This window comes from Parasteatoda tepidariorum, chromosome 5, assembly GCF_043381705.1.
Source record: "Parasteatoda tepidariorum isolate YZ-2023 chromosome 5, CAS_Ptep_4.0, whole genome shotgun sequence".
Lineage (NCBI taxonomy): Eukaryota > Metazoa > Arthropoda > Arachnida > Araneae > Theridiidae > Parasteatoda > Parasteatoda tepidariorum.
The window spans coordinates 48,204,235-48,224,253 of record NC_092208.1 but is presented as its reverse complement, the minus strand read 5'-3'; the positions used below and the strand labels follow the sequence as shown (position 1 = coordinate 48,224,253).

Here is a 20,019-nt window from a genome sequence, read left to right as displayed (position 1 = left end):
TATATATATATATACCCTCACAATTGCTTTACCACGGAGAAGAAATCCTCGAAAACCTTTCATGTTTTCATTTTATTAGTAAAATATTGAAGCATATTATACAGTGAGTTCGGAAATCTTTTCGATAATTGATATTAAGATTTTATGGCGAAACTTGAAGGATAATTCTTTTAAATAAAAATTGTTGATACTTTCTTCAAAAAACTACTTGAAATTACAATTGAGTAAAAATTGCGAAAATGTGGTATAATACTTATGGAAAAATAATAATGGAAAATAAGTAAAAGGATTATTTTAACATCACGTTACAGTATTTTATATATGTTAAGGAACCAAACTATTTCTAAAACTCAAAGTATAACTTAAATGCATCAACATTTTTAAAGAAACGTTATAAAGCTAACAACAAACTACTCATCAATAATGTAGAACAAAAAAAGAATTTAAGAATAGCTCAAATGTATCACAAAAGAAGTTGCTATTCAATTCTTTTTTCGAAAGAAAAATCTCCTCCTAGGATTTTTGTTGACAAATAGAATTGAACAAAACGGATAAAGAAGTAGATAAAAAAAAACAGCATTTCTGAAGAAAAAAGAACTAATTCGATTTAAGTTGTGTTAAGGTCTAAGTTGTATTTGATGTGAAAAAAACGTGTCTTCTACTTCAACTGAGTTTTTAGAAGATAAGAATTTACGAAAGAATTTATAAAGGTGATTTTTTTAATGACATGATTGATAGTTTACATTACACAATCCAATCAATGTTTGAGAAACTCAGCTTTAAAAATGCTTTTAAAATCTAAAATATTGATTTCAATATTTATTAAAAAAATACAGCTTAGAAAAAATAATACTTAATACAATGCTNATCCAAAATAATAACATTATTCTTATTTGAATTTTCCAATGCTTTTCCCCCTTTTCATGGAATTGCCCTGCTTTAAGTATTATAAAAAAATATGAACTATACAATATATTTCTACACTGAGAAAAAAACTACCAGATGGGCAAAACTACCAGAATATGGTAAAATTTACCGTGTTTCTAGCTCTATGGAAACACCAAAAAACTCGGTAATTTTTACTGAAGTGCTTCGGTAATGATTTTGGTAAAATTATCAATAAAATATAGATTTATAATATGTGATAAAATTTGGGTAAATGTGCTAAAATGCGGTAATTACATCATAATACTTCAGCATGGAATAAAAACACTTTATTCTGTTAAATTTACTTTTCTTTCAGTTTTGTATTTTTTATTAAATATGGGATAAGAGTATAAAGATGTGATAAGATGTGTGATTAAAAAATACGAACTATAATTTTGAAAACCAGAATATCCAGTAAACCGTTACCATGTGAAGGAAAAAGTTATCAAAATGAATGGTTTAAATACCATATATTTTGGTTTTATAGTTATGTTTTCGTTTTACCAGAAATGTCATTATTATACAGCGCCATAATTTTACCAGAATTTTTTTTCGCCGTGTAAAGTTTATTTCAAGCCCTTTTCAGAACTTAAAAATGAAAAAGAAATGGTTGAAAATTAAAGGACTTGAAAAGCTATTAAACACTCAAAATATTTTTGCTTTTAATATTTTTCAATTTATGTAATTATATAATTTAGTTAAAAATCTTTTTAAATAAGCATAATTAGCCATGTAGTATCAAAAAATTCAAGAAAAAAATTTTAAAAATATTTTTATAACTGAATTAGCGATTAAACCAACAATGTTCATTACAGGCACCTATGCACATTTGTCCTGCGAGGACATTTTTGTGGTCCTGTTTACATAATAAATGTGATTATTATATGTTTACTACAATAAGTAATTTACAGTTATAAGCATGCAGAAAGATAAATTGCAAACAAAATTACAAATGTGTAATAACACCACATACTATCCATTTGTAAAAATTATATGTTACATAATATTGTAAAATGTATATAACATATTTACTTGACAATATACGACGAATTAATGCAAATAGTAAATGCCCTGATTGTAAATGTTAATAAGCTTTGAAGCTTTTTAATACGAATAGTAAGCTTGTTAATACAAATAGTACATTTCTTTGAAATAGTAGAAAAAATATAAGACCATTATTATCTTTAAACCTTTGGAATTCCTATGCGTAATCATGTGTAATTATAAAAACAAATATATATTTACGCTATATGTAGTTATTACTTAATTTAAGTAATCAAAAATGTTAATTGTCATCTACCATACCACAAATTACAGTTTTATAAGCATTTTACTTATTTAACTCGTCACTAATTCATTAGTTCTCTAAAAAACCGACTCCTCGATTTGCTAATCATTCATTGGTTGCATTTTCCCCTTGTTTTTTTCTGCCTTTATATGCTCGCTATATCAACAATCTTTCGTAAACATCAGTAGCAATATAGTTCTGAAGTAAAAGTAAAGAGTCTTAAAAATATTTATGAATTAAAAAGCGACCCCGTTTAAAATAGATTAACAAGAATAAAACTTTGACCAATACCATTTCAGATCCCTTCACGTGCATACACATGGCGTTCTATTGCAGCTTCGCATTCTCATGTGCGATAATTTCAAAATACTTAATCTTATTAAAAAGTATATAAAAATAACTCTCTCTAGCATTTGCAACAACCAATATTCTCTCTCTTTGAACAAATATAAATTTAAAAACCTATTATGAATTATGAATAAAAAAATTCTAAACTGAAAATTAGTTTATACTTTCAATTGTAACATTTATTGCAATAATTGTCATTCTCTCACATACTTCGAAATAACAGGCAACCATACGACAAACGTATTTTCATTTTCATGTGGCTGACATAGAAAGGTTGGCTAATTAATCCTTTTTTTAAACTTAGAAGAAATATTAGCATACCAAGCTTGTTTCCTTAAAGATTAAATAAAGGCTTGCAAAAAACTTCAGAAATTTTTTTTTATCTTTTACTGTAAACCTTCTTCTTTTTGCCTTTTATTCATTCCAGCTTTGTCTAGGTTGTTAAATGTAACATTTTGCTTGCGTTGAAAATTTGATGACCTACCTTCATTTTTGAAACCTAAAGAAAACCTAACAGAAAAAAGAACCTCTACAGAATTAGAACTATCACCTAACGAAAGTATACAACAAAAAAATCTGAGCAACCTTGCTTCACAGTGATGGTTATAAAATATAAAATAAACCTTGAGGGGATTTTATCCTAGGTTTGAGAACGCTTTCTTCTTTTAATGCACAAATGATAATTCATCCTCAATTTCAAAAAGTTTTTCTAGACTTTTTTTGTTAAGACATGTTTAATCTCGAAATAACAGGGTTGTTTATGCTAGTTTAGTGCGAACCTCATGGATCGTAAACTAACATACTTAAATTTAATATTGTTTCAGGCATCCATGTTTTATTTGCTAATCACTTATAAACTGAGTTGGAGTTTGTGATAAAGGCTGTTGTTGACATTGAAATCAACCTTTTACACTGCTATCTGGGACAGTAATATCATGCTTGCAATTTTAACGCTGCTTTTGCAAAGATGTGCAAATAAGTTTAATATATATTGTACCTGAATGGAGGAGACAATAACTAAGTCCCTCTGTTTTATGAAGGCTCCGCTTTAATATGCTATTTTTAATAATATGCTATTTTTGTAACTGCAACTGTTACTCATGACTGTTAGCTCAAGTTTGACCTATCTAAAGCCAGCGCTGTCTACGCTTATTTCGAAAATGGCGCAAAATGTCAATATGGAACTTAGCCACAGTTTTACGAAAATGAAAAAAGTTTGTGGTCTTATTTTTTAATATTCAAAAAATTACTCCAATGCTGAATTACCTGGGCTCATAAAAATTTGAAAAAAACTGAAAATACGGCAGTGGTTTTGATAATTTTCTTCTTGGTGGGAAAATTTCGTTAAATTGGCTATTTTAAAACAGATTAATAACTTTTCAAATATTTAAGTTATTTGTCCGATCTAAAGCCCGGATAAATTATTCACGGCAAGATTATATAGATAGTTGAAAATCATCGCATTGCTTCAAGTGTAAGGCACTTAAATTCTGGCTTTTTTATTTTCCTCTGTTACAGAACGTTAAACCATACGAAAAACGGTGTTAACGCATAAAATCTGCCATAAAACTATGAGTTTGGATTTGACCAACAAAAAGGAGAAAAATTAACTGCGCTTTAGATATTTACCAAGAAGCCTTCAATACCAATTGCATGCAAAATAAGCAAAATATATGCCGTAAAGAAGCCTTTATTCTGTAAAATAATTATTTTATTATATTTTTTTTTAAATTTTTTTACTCTTAATACTTTTTACCTTTACATAAGATATGAGTGTCTCAAATGGAAATATATGGAAGGAACAAAGATATTTCTCAATTCAAGCTCTTCGAAAATTAGGAATGGCAAAGCAAGAAATGGAAGAACAACTTCAAGTAAGAGACATAAATTTATATTTAATAAAGAAGTTTTACATGTAAGATAAATAAAGTCATGCTTACATTTTTATTTTCATAAACGTGCGAAAATATTGCATAAGCAGTTGGGTCATAGTTGGGTAAGCTCTGCTATAGACTTATAATGGATTGGACGTAAATAGTTAGAAATGGAACTTAATGGCGTAGTCAGTGGTTGAAAGTATCTCGCTACAAGTAGCAAAACTACTTTAGTTGATACTTTTTTCGTAGTTTACAGTGTAGCATGCTACTTTTTTTTCTAAAGAGTAGTTCACTGAGTTGTGCACTGAATAATAATACAAAAAATAGCAGCTTGCAGCTTCACCTGGCAACTACTGTTATTGTTAGCTTAAAAAACAAAGTACAAACACAACTAATTTTTCGAATTTGATTGGTACAAATCTTCATGAGATCGTCAATGGAAGTAATAAGAATTCGACCAGAGGTAATAAAAATTACGTATTTATAATTACATATTGCGTAGCGAATTTATCACTTTGGCCACACCTTCAAATGCAAATGTGAACTCTTGAAACATTGATGTTAATTCAACCGATGAGAACATATTTTATCTGCAATTTTCGATGTACTTAACTTTTAGAGACACTGCAAAATTTAAAATATTTGATAATTTCCCGAAATTCGCTGTTGAGAAAGGTATAATAACTTGAAAATTAAAAGAGGAAATTAGTAAAAAAAAAATTTTAGAACAACAATCTTGCTCGTGTAAGCCCGAATAAATATTTCCTAATAATTCCTCCTTTTTAAATATACCAGTTTTTTTTATTCAAGACTATTTTGAATATGAGTATAAATTAAGTTCTTCAGCATAGTTCAGCTCCTAAAGTAGTGAAGCAGTGACTATATTTTGAAAGTAATTTGCAGTCACTACTTTTTAAAAAAAATAATTGTAGTGGTACTTAAATGCATTTGTAATAAGATAGTTGTAGTTGTAATAAGTAAATATAGTAATGTTACTAATATAGTAGTTAATAAATAATATTGTAGTTAATAAATAATATAGTAGTTAAATACATAATATAGTAGTACTAATACCATAATATAGTTGTTAATAAATATTTAGTTATTAAATATAGTTTTCCTCACTAATGAGACGAGTTACAAATAACTAAAAATGGTAAACAGATATCTGTGTCACCTGATAAGCCTAACAATCCAATATTACTTAAATAAATTTGAAAATAATATCTTACTAAAAAAATAGGTTTAAAAAATATTACAAATCTAAATTCTTTTAGTAACCATATTGTTATTCTAGAGTGAAATCCATAAATTGGTGGAAGAAATCGATAAGAAAGGCGACGAGTGCATTAATTTGGATTCTTTTCTGTATTCAAGTGTTTCTAATAACATTCTGAAACTACTAATGGGCCGTTCTTTAGACTACGAAGATAAAGACAGAATCTTCTTGAACGATCTCCTGAAGACCATGACCATGTTCTTCAGACCAACGAGAATCCATGCTTACTTCCCATGGTTAAAGTCATGGATGATCAAGTGGAAGATATGGGGTTACGATAGAGCAGAGAACTTTATGGATAAACTTGGAAGATTCATTGAGTAATCATAATTTATATTTTTCAATTTTTAAAAAAAAATTTATTTATGTTGAAGTGTGCTGATAAAAACAATCTTATTTTGAGTTTATCTTATTTATTAAGTGGGAGAGATGGGGTTAAGATAAAGCAGAGTGCTTTATGGATAAACTTGGAAGATTCATTGAGTAATCATAATTTATATTTTTCAATTTTTAAAAGAAAATGTATTTATGTTGAAGTGTGCTGATAAAAACAATCTTATTTTGAGTTTATCTCATTTATTAAGTGAAAGAGATGGGGTTAAGATAAAGCAGAGTGCTTTATGGATAAACTTGAAAGATTCATTGAGTAATCATAATTTATATTTTTCTATTTTTAAACGAAATTTAACAACTATGAAGTGTGTTGATATAAATTATTAATTATTTTAAGAGACAGAGAGCCAGAAACACACTATATTTCATAATATTCTGATAGTCTTGACCATAATTTTTTCCTCGGAGCAGAAGTGGAATATTTTCAACTTGAAGTGTAACGCCCGAGATTAAAAAAAAAATAAATGATGGATTTTTTGAGTAATCACTACCATTTCCAAGAAGTAGTAAGTTTGGTTAGATATTTGTACTTATTTTTAGTATTCAATACGTTGGGAAATTATCTTTTCATTTATATAATATTTCCTCATAACATCTCCCTCCTGTTTCACCAGAAATCTTTCATTTCTATAAAATTATGCTAAAATATCAGTCTAGATTTAAAACAATAGTTAATGAAATATTGATACTGAATGCCTGCTGAACACCATTCTAAATATAGATTTTTAGAGTCTATGTCAAAACTCAAATTGAAAAATATATACATTACGAGTCCCAAGATAATATTCAAGCTAGGAAAAAAACAAAGACATTATCGAATTCCTACATATCACTTTTGAGAAAGAGGAGTGGGGTAAAAAAAATATCAATATTGCCTATCGAAACTTAAAGGTATATCCAGTGATTCGCATTTAAACTCTTTTCTGTTTTCTCATGCAATCAAGCAGATTTCGAAAGCGGTTCTGTTTTCCTTCACTCAAATATGTTATGTCTATTTTTTACTTAATTTCTTTCTTAAAATATACTTTAAGGGAAATGATTACAAAACACCCGGTATAAAATCCAGATCAGATTATCTTAGAATATAAGACATAACAATACATTTTCAATAAATAATTTTCACAAGCTGTTTATTTACTGAAAACAAATCCTTCTTTATTTATTGAAATTAATCCTTAAATATACACTGGAAAAAAGTATGGTCGAAACTACCAGAATATTGTAAAATTTACCGTGTTTCCGGCTCTATGGAAAAGTCAAAAACGCTCTGTAATTTTCACCGAAGTGCTTTAGTAATGATTTTGGTAAAACCAACAATAAAATATGGTTTAAGAATACGTGATAACATTTTCTAAATGTCGTAAAATCGTAATTTTATCATAAATGTCATAATTTTATCATAATACTTTAGAGTAAGGCATAAAAACCATTTATTTGGTTAAATTTGCTTTTCCGTTTTATATTTTTTACTAAATGTGTGGTAATAAGAACTATAACTTTCAAAACAAAAATTTCCGGTAAGCCGTTACCATGGGAACGTAAAATATACCATATGAATGGTTTAAATATCATATATCTTGGTTTTACTAACTAGAATCATAAGGTTTTTAACCAAAACTTTCCCTGATAACAATATGGTAGTCTTTACCATAATTTTTTTTTCTCCAAGTATCACATTAGCTTTTGAAACCTTTTCGCGCCTGGTATTCTTTATCGTCTAATGATAATATTAGAAAATTATCTTTTTTAAAATGTTTGTGATTCAAATATAAATTATTTTGTAACAATAAACTTGTGATTTCAGAAAACAAATTGATAATCACAAGAGAACTTTGGATCAATACACGACACGTGACTACATTGACGCTTACCTACAATCTTTGGAATCAACTAAAATAGAAAACTCTTCATTTTCTGGTAAAAACAAACTTCAACTTTGAGTGTTCAGATATTTTAAGATACATAAGTTTTAAGTGACAACTAATTAATAATGAGTTTTAAAGTGTTTTAATGAGTTATAGCTTATGCTTATAATATATTTACATTAAAGCTATGTTTACACTATAATTTTAATAAACATTATAAAATTTCAATATAATTAAACTCTTAAGCTTTTGTGCTGTCTCTTCATTTTTTGTTTTAAATAAAATCTCAGTAACTTTTAGATAAAAATCTAATATTTTTTTTCAAATTTAAATTAAGTTTTCAAATATGTCAAATTCTAAGAACTGAAAGTTTTTGCCGTATCTTTTATGAAACAAAATTTTGTTTAAAAATGGGATATATATAAAATCTGAAAAAAATTTAAAAAATGCCAATAGTCAAAAGTAAAATTTATTCAAAAATAAAATGCAAAATCTTTTTCAGAAAAATTATTGAATTTCTGTTAAAACTTATAAAATTTTAGGTCTATTTTGCTTCGCTATAAATCATTTATAAACTTACGATAAATGAATGTAATATTTAAAAAGCAACTTTTAAGCATAATTGAGAAATAGGAAAAATATTATATTTATGACTGTTCAAAAAGCGCTCAAAATTTTGAGCAAAGTTTGGAGCTCAAAAATTTTTGTTATCAACTGTTAACTTATGATATTATTTTTCTCTTAAAAGCATACATGGGAACGTTACTTTTAAAAAATAACGAGTAAAAGTACAAGTACTTTAAGCAGAAGTAACGAGTAAAAAGTGAGAAAGTTTTATTCGAAAAAGTAACGAGTAAAAGCATACTTTTTACTCAAAATTAATAATAATTGTGAAATAATCTTTGGGTTAGAATATAGAATGTGTCATTTAAGAGAATTGATACTTGACAGGCTTGGCCTACTCAAAATAGAATGGAAAAGAAAACTGCTAACGTTAACAAATGCCACGTTTCAATAACCAATCAGAATCGAGATACCCACACTACGTCACTTGCACGTATCCTACCGGTTTGAGTATAACATGCTGCTCAAATTCATTCTATCACTTGAATATTGGCAAAATATATTTTTTAGGGGATCAAAATATTTTCATTTTTTACAAAAAACCGAAAAATTAAGTTCTTTTTTAATTTAAAAAATATTTCGTAAATTTTTAATTTCTTTGAGATTGTGCATTTTTCAAAAGAGCATATTTGACTGCATATTAAAAGTTATACCTTTCATCAAGCGAGCAAAACATCAACGTATCTCGCTTTTTTTCTTCAAGTTTTAGCTATCTATTTTTTAATAAATAGATAATAAATATATTCTGTTAATCTACTTTTATTATAAACTACTGTAACGTAATTTTTACAGTAATAATTACCGTAAAATCACTGAATCAGTCGAATTAACTAAATATTAGATTTTTGTTTCATAATATGCTCCGGTAACATGAATTTTACGATGAAAACTACCGCCACCCTAAGCCTTGTACAGTAATTTGATTCATAATTTTTTACGGTGTACTTCTGAGTAGAGTAATCAGAAATTATCAGTTTATTTGTCAAAACTAAATGAAGATAATTGAAGAACAAGTTATAATAACGATTTACGTCTATTTTTCACAAAAATGACAATTGGTTCTCCATCTGTTGCATTTTGAGGATTACAAAGTTTTGTCAAATCAATAACATAGGAAATTTATTTTCCCCGAGAATTATTACACAGTGAAAATGGGTCGTGCCTGGAGAAAAATGATTCGTGTCCACACGTAGACAAAAAGAACAAAGAAAAGTATCGTGAAAAAACAACAGGATTAGGAAAAAATTTTGAGAAAAAAAATATTCTTGCCCAAACCGTTTTTTTTTTTTTTTTTTTCAAACTTAACTTTTTTAAACCCTAAAAAATTGCAATGTTTAAAAGTTTTTATCAGTTGCAAATAAATATTTGTGAAATTCATATATATTTTTATTTTTAAGATTTCAGTCGAATGCTAACTCCTGAAAACTTGCAGAACTTGAAAATTCATTTTTCTCAGAAACAGCTTTCATGGGATTAAACCACCACCCCCTCCCCTGATCTTCAACTAAAAACATTTTTAAAATTTTCCTTTGGCATTCCCTCTTATGGTTTAGTTTAGATCATGTCGTACGGTTTATATATGGTTGAGTTTATATCAAGTTATCATATCATAATTAAAGCAAAATAAATATTCTTAAAAAACTTAATCAAAGGAGTTTTAATTTACCAAAGTACCTATATTTTTCATAATTTAGAAAAAATGCTGAAGGGAAACTTCCAGTCACTTTTCAGTGCTGGTAGCACACCAAGTAGGGCTACTTTGGAATGGACGCTACTATCCATGATCCTATATCCCCAGATGCAGAAGAAAGTGCAAGAAGAGCTTGATTCAGTCATAGGAAGAGAGAGGCAACCAACATGGGCAGACCATGTTAATTTACCATATACATTAGCTGTCATTTACGAGGCTATGAGACAAAATAGCATTGTGCCCATTAGCATGCTTCGATGGTGAGGAATTATTTCAAATTGTTAAAAATTTCAAACATAATATAAAAATAGTAGAGTTTGTCAATAATATGAATTCCAGCTTTTTATGACCTGAAAAACTCCTAAAAGCGAGATAAAAAAATCGAGAAAAAATTCATAATAAAGCAGAAATTTTGATCAAATTTCAATTCTACGATGATGACATGCTACGATGGTGAGGAATTATTTCAATTCGTTAAAAATTGAAACGATAATATGAATTAATAATATGGATTCTCATTTTTTATGACCTAAATGACTCCTAAAAATGAGATAAAAAGTCCATAATTTTCCTATAATAAAGCAAAATTTCGATCTAATTTCAATTCTTTCCTAAGCTTATATGTAATTTATATATGCCACTTGCAAGATAAATAGTGTTGCAAAGTTCATTTAAGTTCGAAACAGATGTTGAATGAGAAAAACTTTTGCATAAAAAACACATTGAAATGAGAAAAAGATATTGATATTGAGAGAATTGAGAAAAAGCAAGAGATATTGAGATTTACAACGTAAAAGGCAAATATTGTTTAATGTATAGGCAATAAAGGCAAATATAGTATAAATTCCATATAAAAATATTTAAAAAATCCTAAAGTGTTAAAAAAAATGTCACAAAGTGTTAAGAAATGTCCTCAACAAGGTAAAAAGGAAGAAATAATCCCACAGTCACTATATCAAGAACTAGCGTTTTTACTCTTATAAAGCTACTTAGTTAATTTTATCAACGTAAATTCCAACATTTAAGTAAATTAAAAGCTCATAAACTTAGTAAATTCTTTAAATATGGACCTTACTAATTAAGTAACCTTAAGTATTATGGACCTTACTAACTGACAAAATTAGCTTAGAATTGTAAAAGAATTATTTTAGAACTTTTTAAAAGTCATGGTATTAGAAAAATAGCTATTTCTTAAGAATATTTTATTTGTATTTTATGCTAACATTAGAAAGACGAATAGAGCCAATTCGGCCCCTTTCGTTTTTTGTTGCACTGTAATTCGAAAAATAGTTTACTGAAAGTGTTAAGCATTTCTGAATTTAATTTGATCAAATTTAAGTGCTTATTTAGTCATTCATATGTCAGCCTTATAGAGCACATATATAGAACCTTATATCTAGAATGAAAAGAAGGGCAAGAGTGACCCCTTATGAAATTCGATAGGCATTCCATGACCCCAAAATGTATTGGAAATAAGGTCAAGGGTATTTCAGCATATCTATAATTATTATTTACAAAATTAAGGAAACATTTATCTAAGAAACTAATGTATATGTATAATTGAAAAGCCAGTGTCCCTCTTAATTAAATATTTTCGTTAACCAAAACGAATAACCACCATAGAATTTCGATGATCAAATTTATAATATGTTTTTATTAAATAAACTATGATTATATTTCAGAATTTTGGGCATCTAATTGATGTACGCAAATAATCTAAAAACTGGCCGAACTGGCCCTTTAGTCTTTTAAGGTATACGGCAATTTTCAGCCTCTTAGTGATTTTAATTTGAGTTTTTCAGTTTAAGTCATTTTAGTTTCATAAGACTTCATGTTTTATTTCCTCACCAAAATTAGTTATTTCACCATAATATTTTATTTTATTCTCTAATTAAATGCAAAAAAAATTACTCCAACATCCCTAAAAAATAATTAAAATTGATTTTTTTAAAAAAAGACACATCGAAAATTGATCCAAAAAGAGAAAAAATGTTTTTAAAAAAGAATAAAATCACCTAAATCCGTTTCTGCTATCATGCTGCTATTTCTTATAATTCACATTTTATATGCTGCGTATTTCATTTTAAAATGCTAGCTATTTTATGTTATCATTCCTTCATTTAAATAATTTAAAAAAATGTGAGATTCATAAATTCCTTAAAGAAAAATTTCCTCATTTAGAAAAAAATTTCAAAGGCATTCATAATTTTATTTTAAAAAACCATTTCTATTTAACATTTGATAGCTTTCAAAATTAAAATTAAATTGCACACAAGCAAAATTAACTTTTATAAAACATGCTTGGAAATTATTCTCAGTACATAGTTTCAGAAAAGATAAGGATTTATTGGAATTTGGTTAGCTATTATTTGATAACAAAGTAACAAAAGACATATCTAGGTTATCTTTTTTTTCCAAAAAAAATTTATGAAATACACACTATCACGCATTTTTAGCAAATGTCTAATGAGATATGTTTCGATTAGATAAAGTTCGAAATAAATGATCTTTTCGCTGTAAAACATAAATTAAAAGCATAACTTTCCTTTTAAAACAAATAGAATTTAGAAAACATATGATGTGTATTATAATATACGATATTTAAAAATTTATTTGCAACGTTGATTTGAAATTTCCTATTGAAATAAATAATTTTAAAATGAAATGCAGCCATTTTTATTTTTAAAATAAAACTAGGTATTGTATGATATTATTAAAAAAATTATAATTTTATTAAATTAAGAATGTTACTGATTAAATTTTAAATTCTGCATTCAAAACATGTTGTAAAACACTAAAACTAAATATCTTTTCTGTTTCCATATTAATAATGCATTTTTCGCAGAAAACGTAATTCTCGGATAATTCTGATAGTTTTTAAACTATAGTAATAATATAATATAACAGTTTATTGATAATTATTGAAATATTTTATTATAATAAACTATTAGTTTGTTACAAAATAAAAATGAGGCTTTTTTTTATAAAATTCTTTGAATTTTCCCATTTTTAATTCCTAAAATGTTTTTTTGTATTTCTGTAAGTCTTTGAGGCGGAATTTTTATTATACATATTTTTCATTAGTTTCCTTATTTTGTATTAATTTAGGCCAAACTAAGTGAAAAATAATACACTAAACATTTTAATCATTATTTTTTACGAAATACAGCATCGGTCACCGGTGTACATTTTTACTTTGAAAGTAAAATCTTCCAAACACGGCAGCTCACTTCCAAGCAATAATTTTTCAAGTTTGCACTTATTTGAAGTTATATAGATCTAAGAAAAACTGCAATTCATCTTTGAAACTTTTTTAATTTATAAAATTAAATATTGATAATTTTTTAATATCAGTGAAAGAAAATGGTTTTCGGGCTATTTTTTTATGTATTTTATATTTTAGAATAATTATAATTCCGAGAAAATGACAGATTTTTTTAGTTACTATTAGACGTTTCTTATAGCTAAAAAATACCAAAATATTTTTTTTTTTACTTTTAAAATAAAGCTGAAGAAAAAAATTTATAAAACTGTCCTATTTGCGTCAGAGGGTTAAAAAAAATAATAAATTTATAGTAGCTGTTAATGAGCATAAATCGCTACAGCTCCAATATAAAATTTTTAAACACATATTCACTCTCTAGTTATGCTAAATAAAGCAGAGTTAACCAAACTAACAATCACAATTTAATGTGTGATTTAACTTACCAAAACAAAGAGCTTTTACCATAAAATATGGGTCGGAAAACAAAAGGCGGTTTATAAAAGATTCCCTACTTGAAGAAAATGGCGAATGCAATAAAGATAAAAAATAAACGAAAAATAATCTTTATTATTAAAAGAAATTAACAACAAATGCTCAAATGAATGGCCAACTAGGTGAAAGTTTCATTAAATCCACGGAGTAAATCATGCATACGTGGACAAATGACAGACTCTTCGTTAAAGTCTGTAGCACCGACGATAATACGGATGACATTGCCCTCGGGTTATTCAAACAGCTTATCTTAAAAAACGCTTTGATAGATGTCACCAGAAAAAAAAATCTAGGCAGGATAGATCAGAAAATCTGAAAAACCGAAAGACGGATGCTTCATGACCAATCCATGCATTCAGACCTTCACAAATCAGACGCCCTCTTAAGGCTTGATATGACTCGTCCCTAAGGTTTTCATTCTACGGTAAAAATTTTACTGTAGTAAGTAGTGGTACTTTATTTACGTCATATTAGAGCTGAACAATGGGCTGTTGGCGACGATCTGGGAAACATCCCAAATGTTGATCCGAAAACATACCCTTACAATTTTGATCTTCTGAAGAGAGGATGGCTCCCTCACTTTAATAGCTTGACGAACAGTTTACTGCAGAACAGTTTAACAAGAACCGATACCGTGCATCATCAGTCTCTTTGCAAACTGATTGAAGTGGTAACCCACCCGCTCACTGTCTGCTGCCAGTGATGCTTGACATCGATGATCCGCTGGAAACTATGTCTTACGAGCAGTTCACTGTGGGGCTTGTTTTAATTGGTTCAACCCAAATTTTTAGCTGCAATAAATTCTATAGGAAGTCGTTTTATGTTGTGACTATTATTTTTGTTTGTCACGACGTTTATAGTAATCAAAAGGTTTTAAATTAAATTTTATGCATTGTTCGTAAAAAAAACGAAGGGAATAATTTTATTTCTTTATTTGCAACCGTGATTACAGGCTATAAAACTTAATATTTATTAAGTTTATCACTTTTCCTGTTTAATCTGTTTCTCTATATATTCTTTAATATTTTTAAGTTATTTTAAAGCTTTGTTTTTAACAAAAGTAAATAACTCCAATTTTTTTGATTTCAGCACTTCAACCAGAGTTAAGTTAGCTGGGTTTGATATACCAAAAGATACAATTATTATGACCAATATATGGGGTGTGCACCACGATCCAAAAAGTTGGGAAAACCCCTTTACTTTTAAACCGGAGCGTTTTATTCAAGATGGCAAAACGTTTAGACCACAGGAATTCATTGCATTTTCATACGGTAAGTTCAGTTAGATAAATTGCTATTTTTATATGTCGCATTATTATTTTATTATTGTACTATGTTGTATTGTTATGCTAATTTGTAAAGAATCCAATTCATTTAAACATAAAAATTTCAAAATTCTTAATTGAAATTAGTAATTGAAACTGACTACTGAAACTGATTGAATTGACTTGATTGATAAAACTAAAATAACTTTGACTATATATTCGCAGTAATGATTTTGATAAAATGCGTTTTTTTTCTATTTTATATTTAATTTCTCTTATAAATATTTCAATCTACGTACTTGTTTAATAAAACTCTTCGATTAATTATATACTTCATCAAACGTCATTAATCTTAATTACTTTATCAATTATAAATATTGTCTAAAATACTTTATTAATTGAAAATAATAATTTCAGCAGTTAATTATTAAAAATATTAGTGCAAGATAGTCCAAAGTAATATTTAAAGGAATTTCGGAACAATAGCTTCAAAAACATAACAGCAACAAGAAGATATTTATGAAGCAATTTTTCTCATTAAAAACAATCTTATTTAATTACCAACAAAAAAAAATAAGTTCCAAACATCTAACAAACCATAACATGTTTTTCAGCCCAGAATTCCCCACATTTTTTAAATATCACTTGATACTTTCTTCTACTAAAGAAGTAAAACATTCTCGCAACAGCCCGTTGTAGGCCTAGGGATCATGGAAGACAAGGCTCCCCAATTTCGTGACTAATGGCATGAATGTGGCAATGCGGTCCACAATGAGCACAGATCATCTTTACTTCCCAGACAGGCTGGTACCCATCGATCTGAAGCCTGGTGGGCTTCAAGCTTTCATTGGGGATCGAACCCCAGTTCTTCACAATGACAGTTCAGAGCCTTAGCCACTGGGAAATTACGGCTCACTTTCCTCTACTAATTTTTTCAATTACCAATGATGTTTTAAGCATTAAATATTTTTGTAAATTGCAAGGCTGTTTTATGTAATTTATCAATTCATAAAAGCATATCCAAAACAGACCATTGAGGAAAAGGGAGGTCATGAAGGTTAAAGCTTCACAATTTTGTGGTGTGATTAAAGCAAAACCAAGGCGTACTGCTATTTGAGATAGCAGAAGATAGATGTAGGTCTAGGGCAAGACACGGCTAGGAAGTTAAAGCCTTCTTAACTTACGTTTAACTTCCTAGACAAGGAAGGATGGGCTGCAAGCCGCCACTGATGACAAAAAGTCAGTCCTTCACAATGATAGATCAATTATTTAATCGCTGAATCATCCTATAACTACTGAGCCACTGAACTCCAACCCTTTTACGTAGATGGCACACTGTTGTCCCTATTGTGTATATTTTTAACACTCTAATCACAAGCAAAAACATATTTCTGCATTTTTTAATTATAAAAACCAGTCTAATACGTAGTGACTAAAAAAAATCTATTAGATTATCAGATTTATATTTGTATCAAAATATAAAACTCGAAAAAAAGGAGTTTGAAATTTTTTTCATTCGTGTTTAATGATGAATAACTGTGTCTCTTAGATCTAAATAACAGCAAATGAGTGAAAATTTGAAAAATTATTGTTTGGAAGTGAACTGCATTTACACTGCATTTTCTAACTATAAATTATTAAAATGCTAAATGTAATACTTTTCACTTATTTTGAACTAAATTAATTCAAAATACTAAATAATAAAAAAGTGTGAAAAATATGATAATAAATAAATGTTAATAAAAATTCTGCGTCGAAGGGATAATAGATTCAAAAGTTCAATGGTTTAATCATTTGCTTTACCTCTCTTTGCATCAAGAATTTACTACATTTAAGTAAGACAAACTTTGATTAATAATAAGTAAATTTTAAAATAATCTAAATTGTTTATCTTGTTTCACTTTTTTAGGGAAGCGAAACTGTTTTGGTGAAGATATGGCTATGATGACGGTATTTTTGTATTTTGCAACTCTAATGCAACGATATTCTATCTCATTACCTGATGAAAGCAAAGAGGTTCAACAGGTTCTCGGCGTTGCAAGACTCGTTGTTTTGGATAATGTTCTCTTGAACAGAAGAAAATGAACATTTTGTTAGAAGTACTAAACATTACACAAAACACTATTTCATTTAATAAAATGATAAAATCAATAAGAATGATAACCATACAATATTTCTAAATGCTTAAATATCATTGAGTGCTTGGAGTGATATAGTTATAGGCCTAGTGATTAGCCACATTTCCCAAATGTGACGTTTTTACTTAAAAGTGTTCTTTAGTATTTTTCCCAGATAGGTACTATAAGAGTTTTCAGAATTCCAATAAATTGATTGGCATCGAAACTTACAGAATTTTTTATTGCTTACGTAGTTTTTGTGACATCAAAATCACATTCAAAGAAACACTTTCTTGAACCTTTTGAAAATGTAACTCACCATTATATTATTGCATTGTCCAAATCTTTTCACTATTACTTTCGTTATATTTCTGCGGTTTTCATGCTAAGCAAAGTAACTTATACGTTTTTTATTAATTCAATTATTTTCAAATCTGGTGCTCGCATAACATGCATTTTTATTTATAAAATCACTGGACCTGTGTACTGATTATTCCATGTGTTATGAAAAGTCTTAAAGCTTCAACTTTTTTCAACTTTTTCAACTTGAAAATTTCAGCTGCCTCATTTATATTTTTTCCTCAAAAAATATATAAAAGTGACATATTTTTTTTTTCAAATAAGATGTCAAGTAGAATTATTAAGACCTGCTGACACTTGACATTAAGATTTTTTTTTCTGCAAGAAATATTGTTAAGATTTCCGGTTAAAAGTTCCAAGCAATGAAAATAAAAATAAAAAGTATGTACTTTCATTTTTACTAGGTTACTTTTAAAAACTATTTCTTCACTAGTACATTTTTTACAAGCTTAAGAAAAAATTACTGCTATTTTTTTTTTACGAAATTTTTTATTTTTTTTACTTCAAGCAATTTTCTAGTACTTAATTTCTTGTTTCTTATTTAACGGTTCCGTCTTACAAACTGGTTTGAAAATTTTAATGTTTGACTTTTGAGATGATATTATCATCAGACTCTACATATAAATAAACAAAAAAAGTGTTGTTAAAACATAACACTAAAGAACAAATCTTACGTTGAATTTATACAAATCTTGACAAATTTGGATGTAGGGATTTCAAACATGACATTAATTTTGTTCCTAAAGCTACAGATTTTTTTAAATGACATTTTTAGTACATATTTTGTCGAAATGTAGAAGTTTAAGAACCTTGTATATTACAGGGGGTAGCGTAAATGTTGCGCCGAACTTCTAGGGGAGTTAGGAAACATTGTCAGGATTAAAATTGTAGAAACACATACCCGGAAATGTCTTCGGAGGCTGCTAGGGGCTCTTTCCAATTATGAAATGTTCAGAAGCACCTCTAACGAAATATGACATTTCCGGGCAAGGGTTCCTATGCAGTTTTAACCCTGATGGTTCGAACTAACTCCCTAAGAAGCTGGTTACAACATTTATGTAAACCCTTGTTTTATATAGCATTTAAAAACTTGAACATTTCGACAAAAAATAGACTAAAAAAGTCATACAAAAACCCGCTGCCTGGGAAGAGATAACCGATAGCAGATTTGAAATCAGTGACGCGAAAGTATCAAAGATCTATTAAAAAATCTCATGGAACTGAATTTCCATTGAGGTAAAAAAAGCAAATATTAGGAATAGAAATTAAAATTCTGCTAAATAACAATTTAAAGAGAAATTTTGAATACAACTTCTGTAGAACCATGAACAATAAACTCAAACATCATTTCCGAAAGAAGCAGCAACTAAAACTTAGTTGTAAGAGTTTTAAGAATTTAATGAAACCTCAACAAGCGAGAGATTAAATAATCGAATAAATCTATGAAATTGTACTTAGAAATCTGGAATTTATATACAAAATAATTGTTTATTCAATGAAAGAAAAGTAATTGTTTTAGTAATAACAAATGATTACTTTATTGAAATGAAAAGGCTTCAAAAGAATTATTATAAAATTAATCTATTGTCTGTCCCGCTCTCGGTAACACTAATCTGATAATATTAAGCTCCTAAGTAACTATTCATAAGCAGGAAAAATTTTTAACTGCGACTTTCAAAAACAATTTTTCGGCATATATTTTCATGGAAAGACTTTGAACATCGTATATAATAATTTCAGTAATCCTCAAATTAATAACAAAATCAAACTTTAATCTCTTTGTTTATGAAAAGTAAATTTATCTTTTTTTCGTTCCACAAAATGAGAAAATTCGTCATCATTTTAAACTCAGACTTAAGTTTTGCTTCCATTATCATAAGTAATGCGAGGAAAACTAATTTCTGACTGTAATAATGGCAAGAATTTTAGATAATAGATCCGTAACAGTTAAATTATCTATTGAATTCTTTTCCTCATTTTATATCCTAGAAATAACTTTTTGAGAGTGACTAATTTTGTCTTAGAATAAGTCTGCAGATTCCGAGTACTTTGAACAAGGAAAATATTTAATGCTAAATTGTTTTCCGATGCTCGTTTAATTCGCAGTATATATATATATATATATATATATATATATATAGATGATGCCACTGAACGCTAAAGGATCAAGCAAACCTATGCCATTGGTTACCAACCAGTGGATCCCCTGGCTTGACATTGTTTTCTTGCT

The 20,019-nt window shown here is 27.9% G+C and overlaps 1 protein-coding gene across 1 annotated transcript in view; it reads left to right on the top strand.

The window, feature by feature from the left end:
* LOC107446940 (cytochrome P450 2J6) overlaps positions 1 to 17,655 on the top strand; it is a 20,365-nt gene extending 2,710 nt beyond the window's left edge. The window contains exons 3-8 of the mRNA XM_016061725.4: positions 4,331 to 4,437; positions 5,738 to 6,039; positions 7,917 to 8,029; positions 10,296 to 10,551; positions 15,138 to 15,319; positions 17,222 to 17,655. Of these exons, the coding sequence (XP_015917211.1) occupies positions 4,331 to 4,437; positions 5,738 to 6,039; positions 7,917 to 8,029; positions 10,296 to 10,551; positions 15,138 to 15,319; positions 17,222 to 17,397 (1,136 nt within the window). The 3' untranslated portion in view covers positions 17,398 to 17,655. The remainder of the gene's footprint in view (positions 1 to 4,330; positions 4,438 to 5,737; positions 6,040 to 7,916; positions 8,030 to 10,295; positions 10,552 to 15,137; positions 15,320 to 17,221) is intronic.
* The last annotated feature ends 2,364 nt before the right edge of the window (positions 17,656 to 20,019 follow it).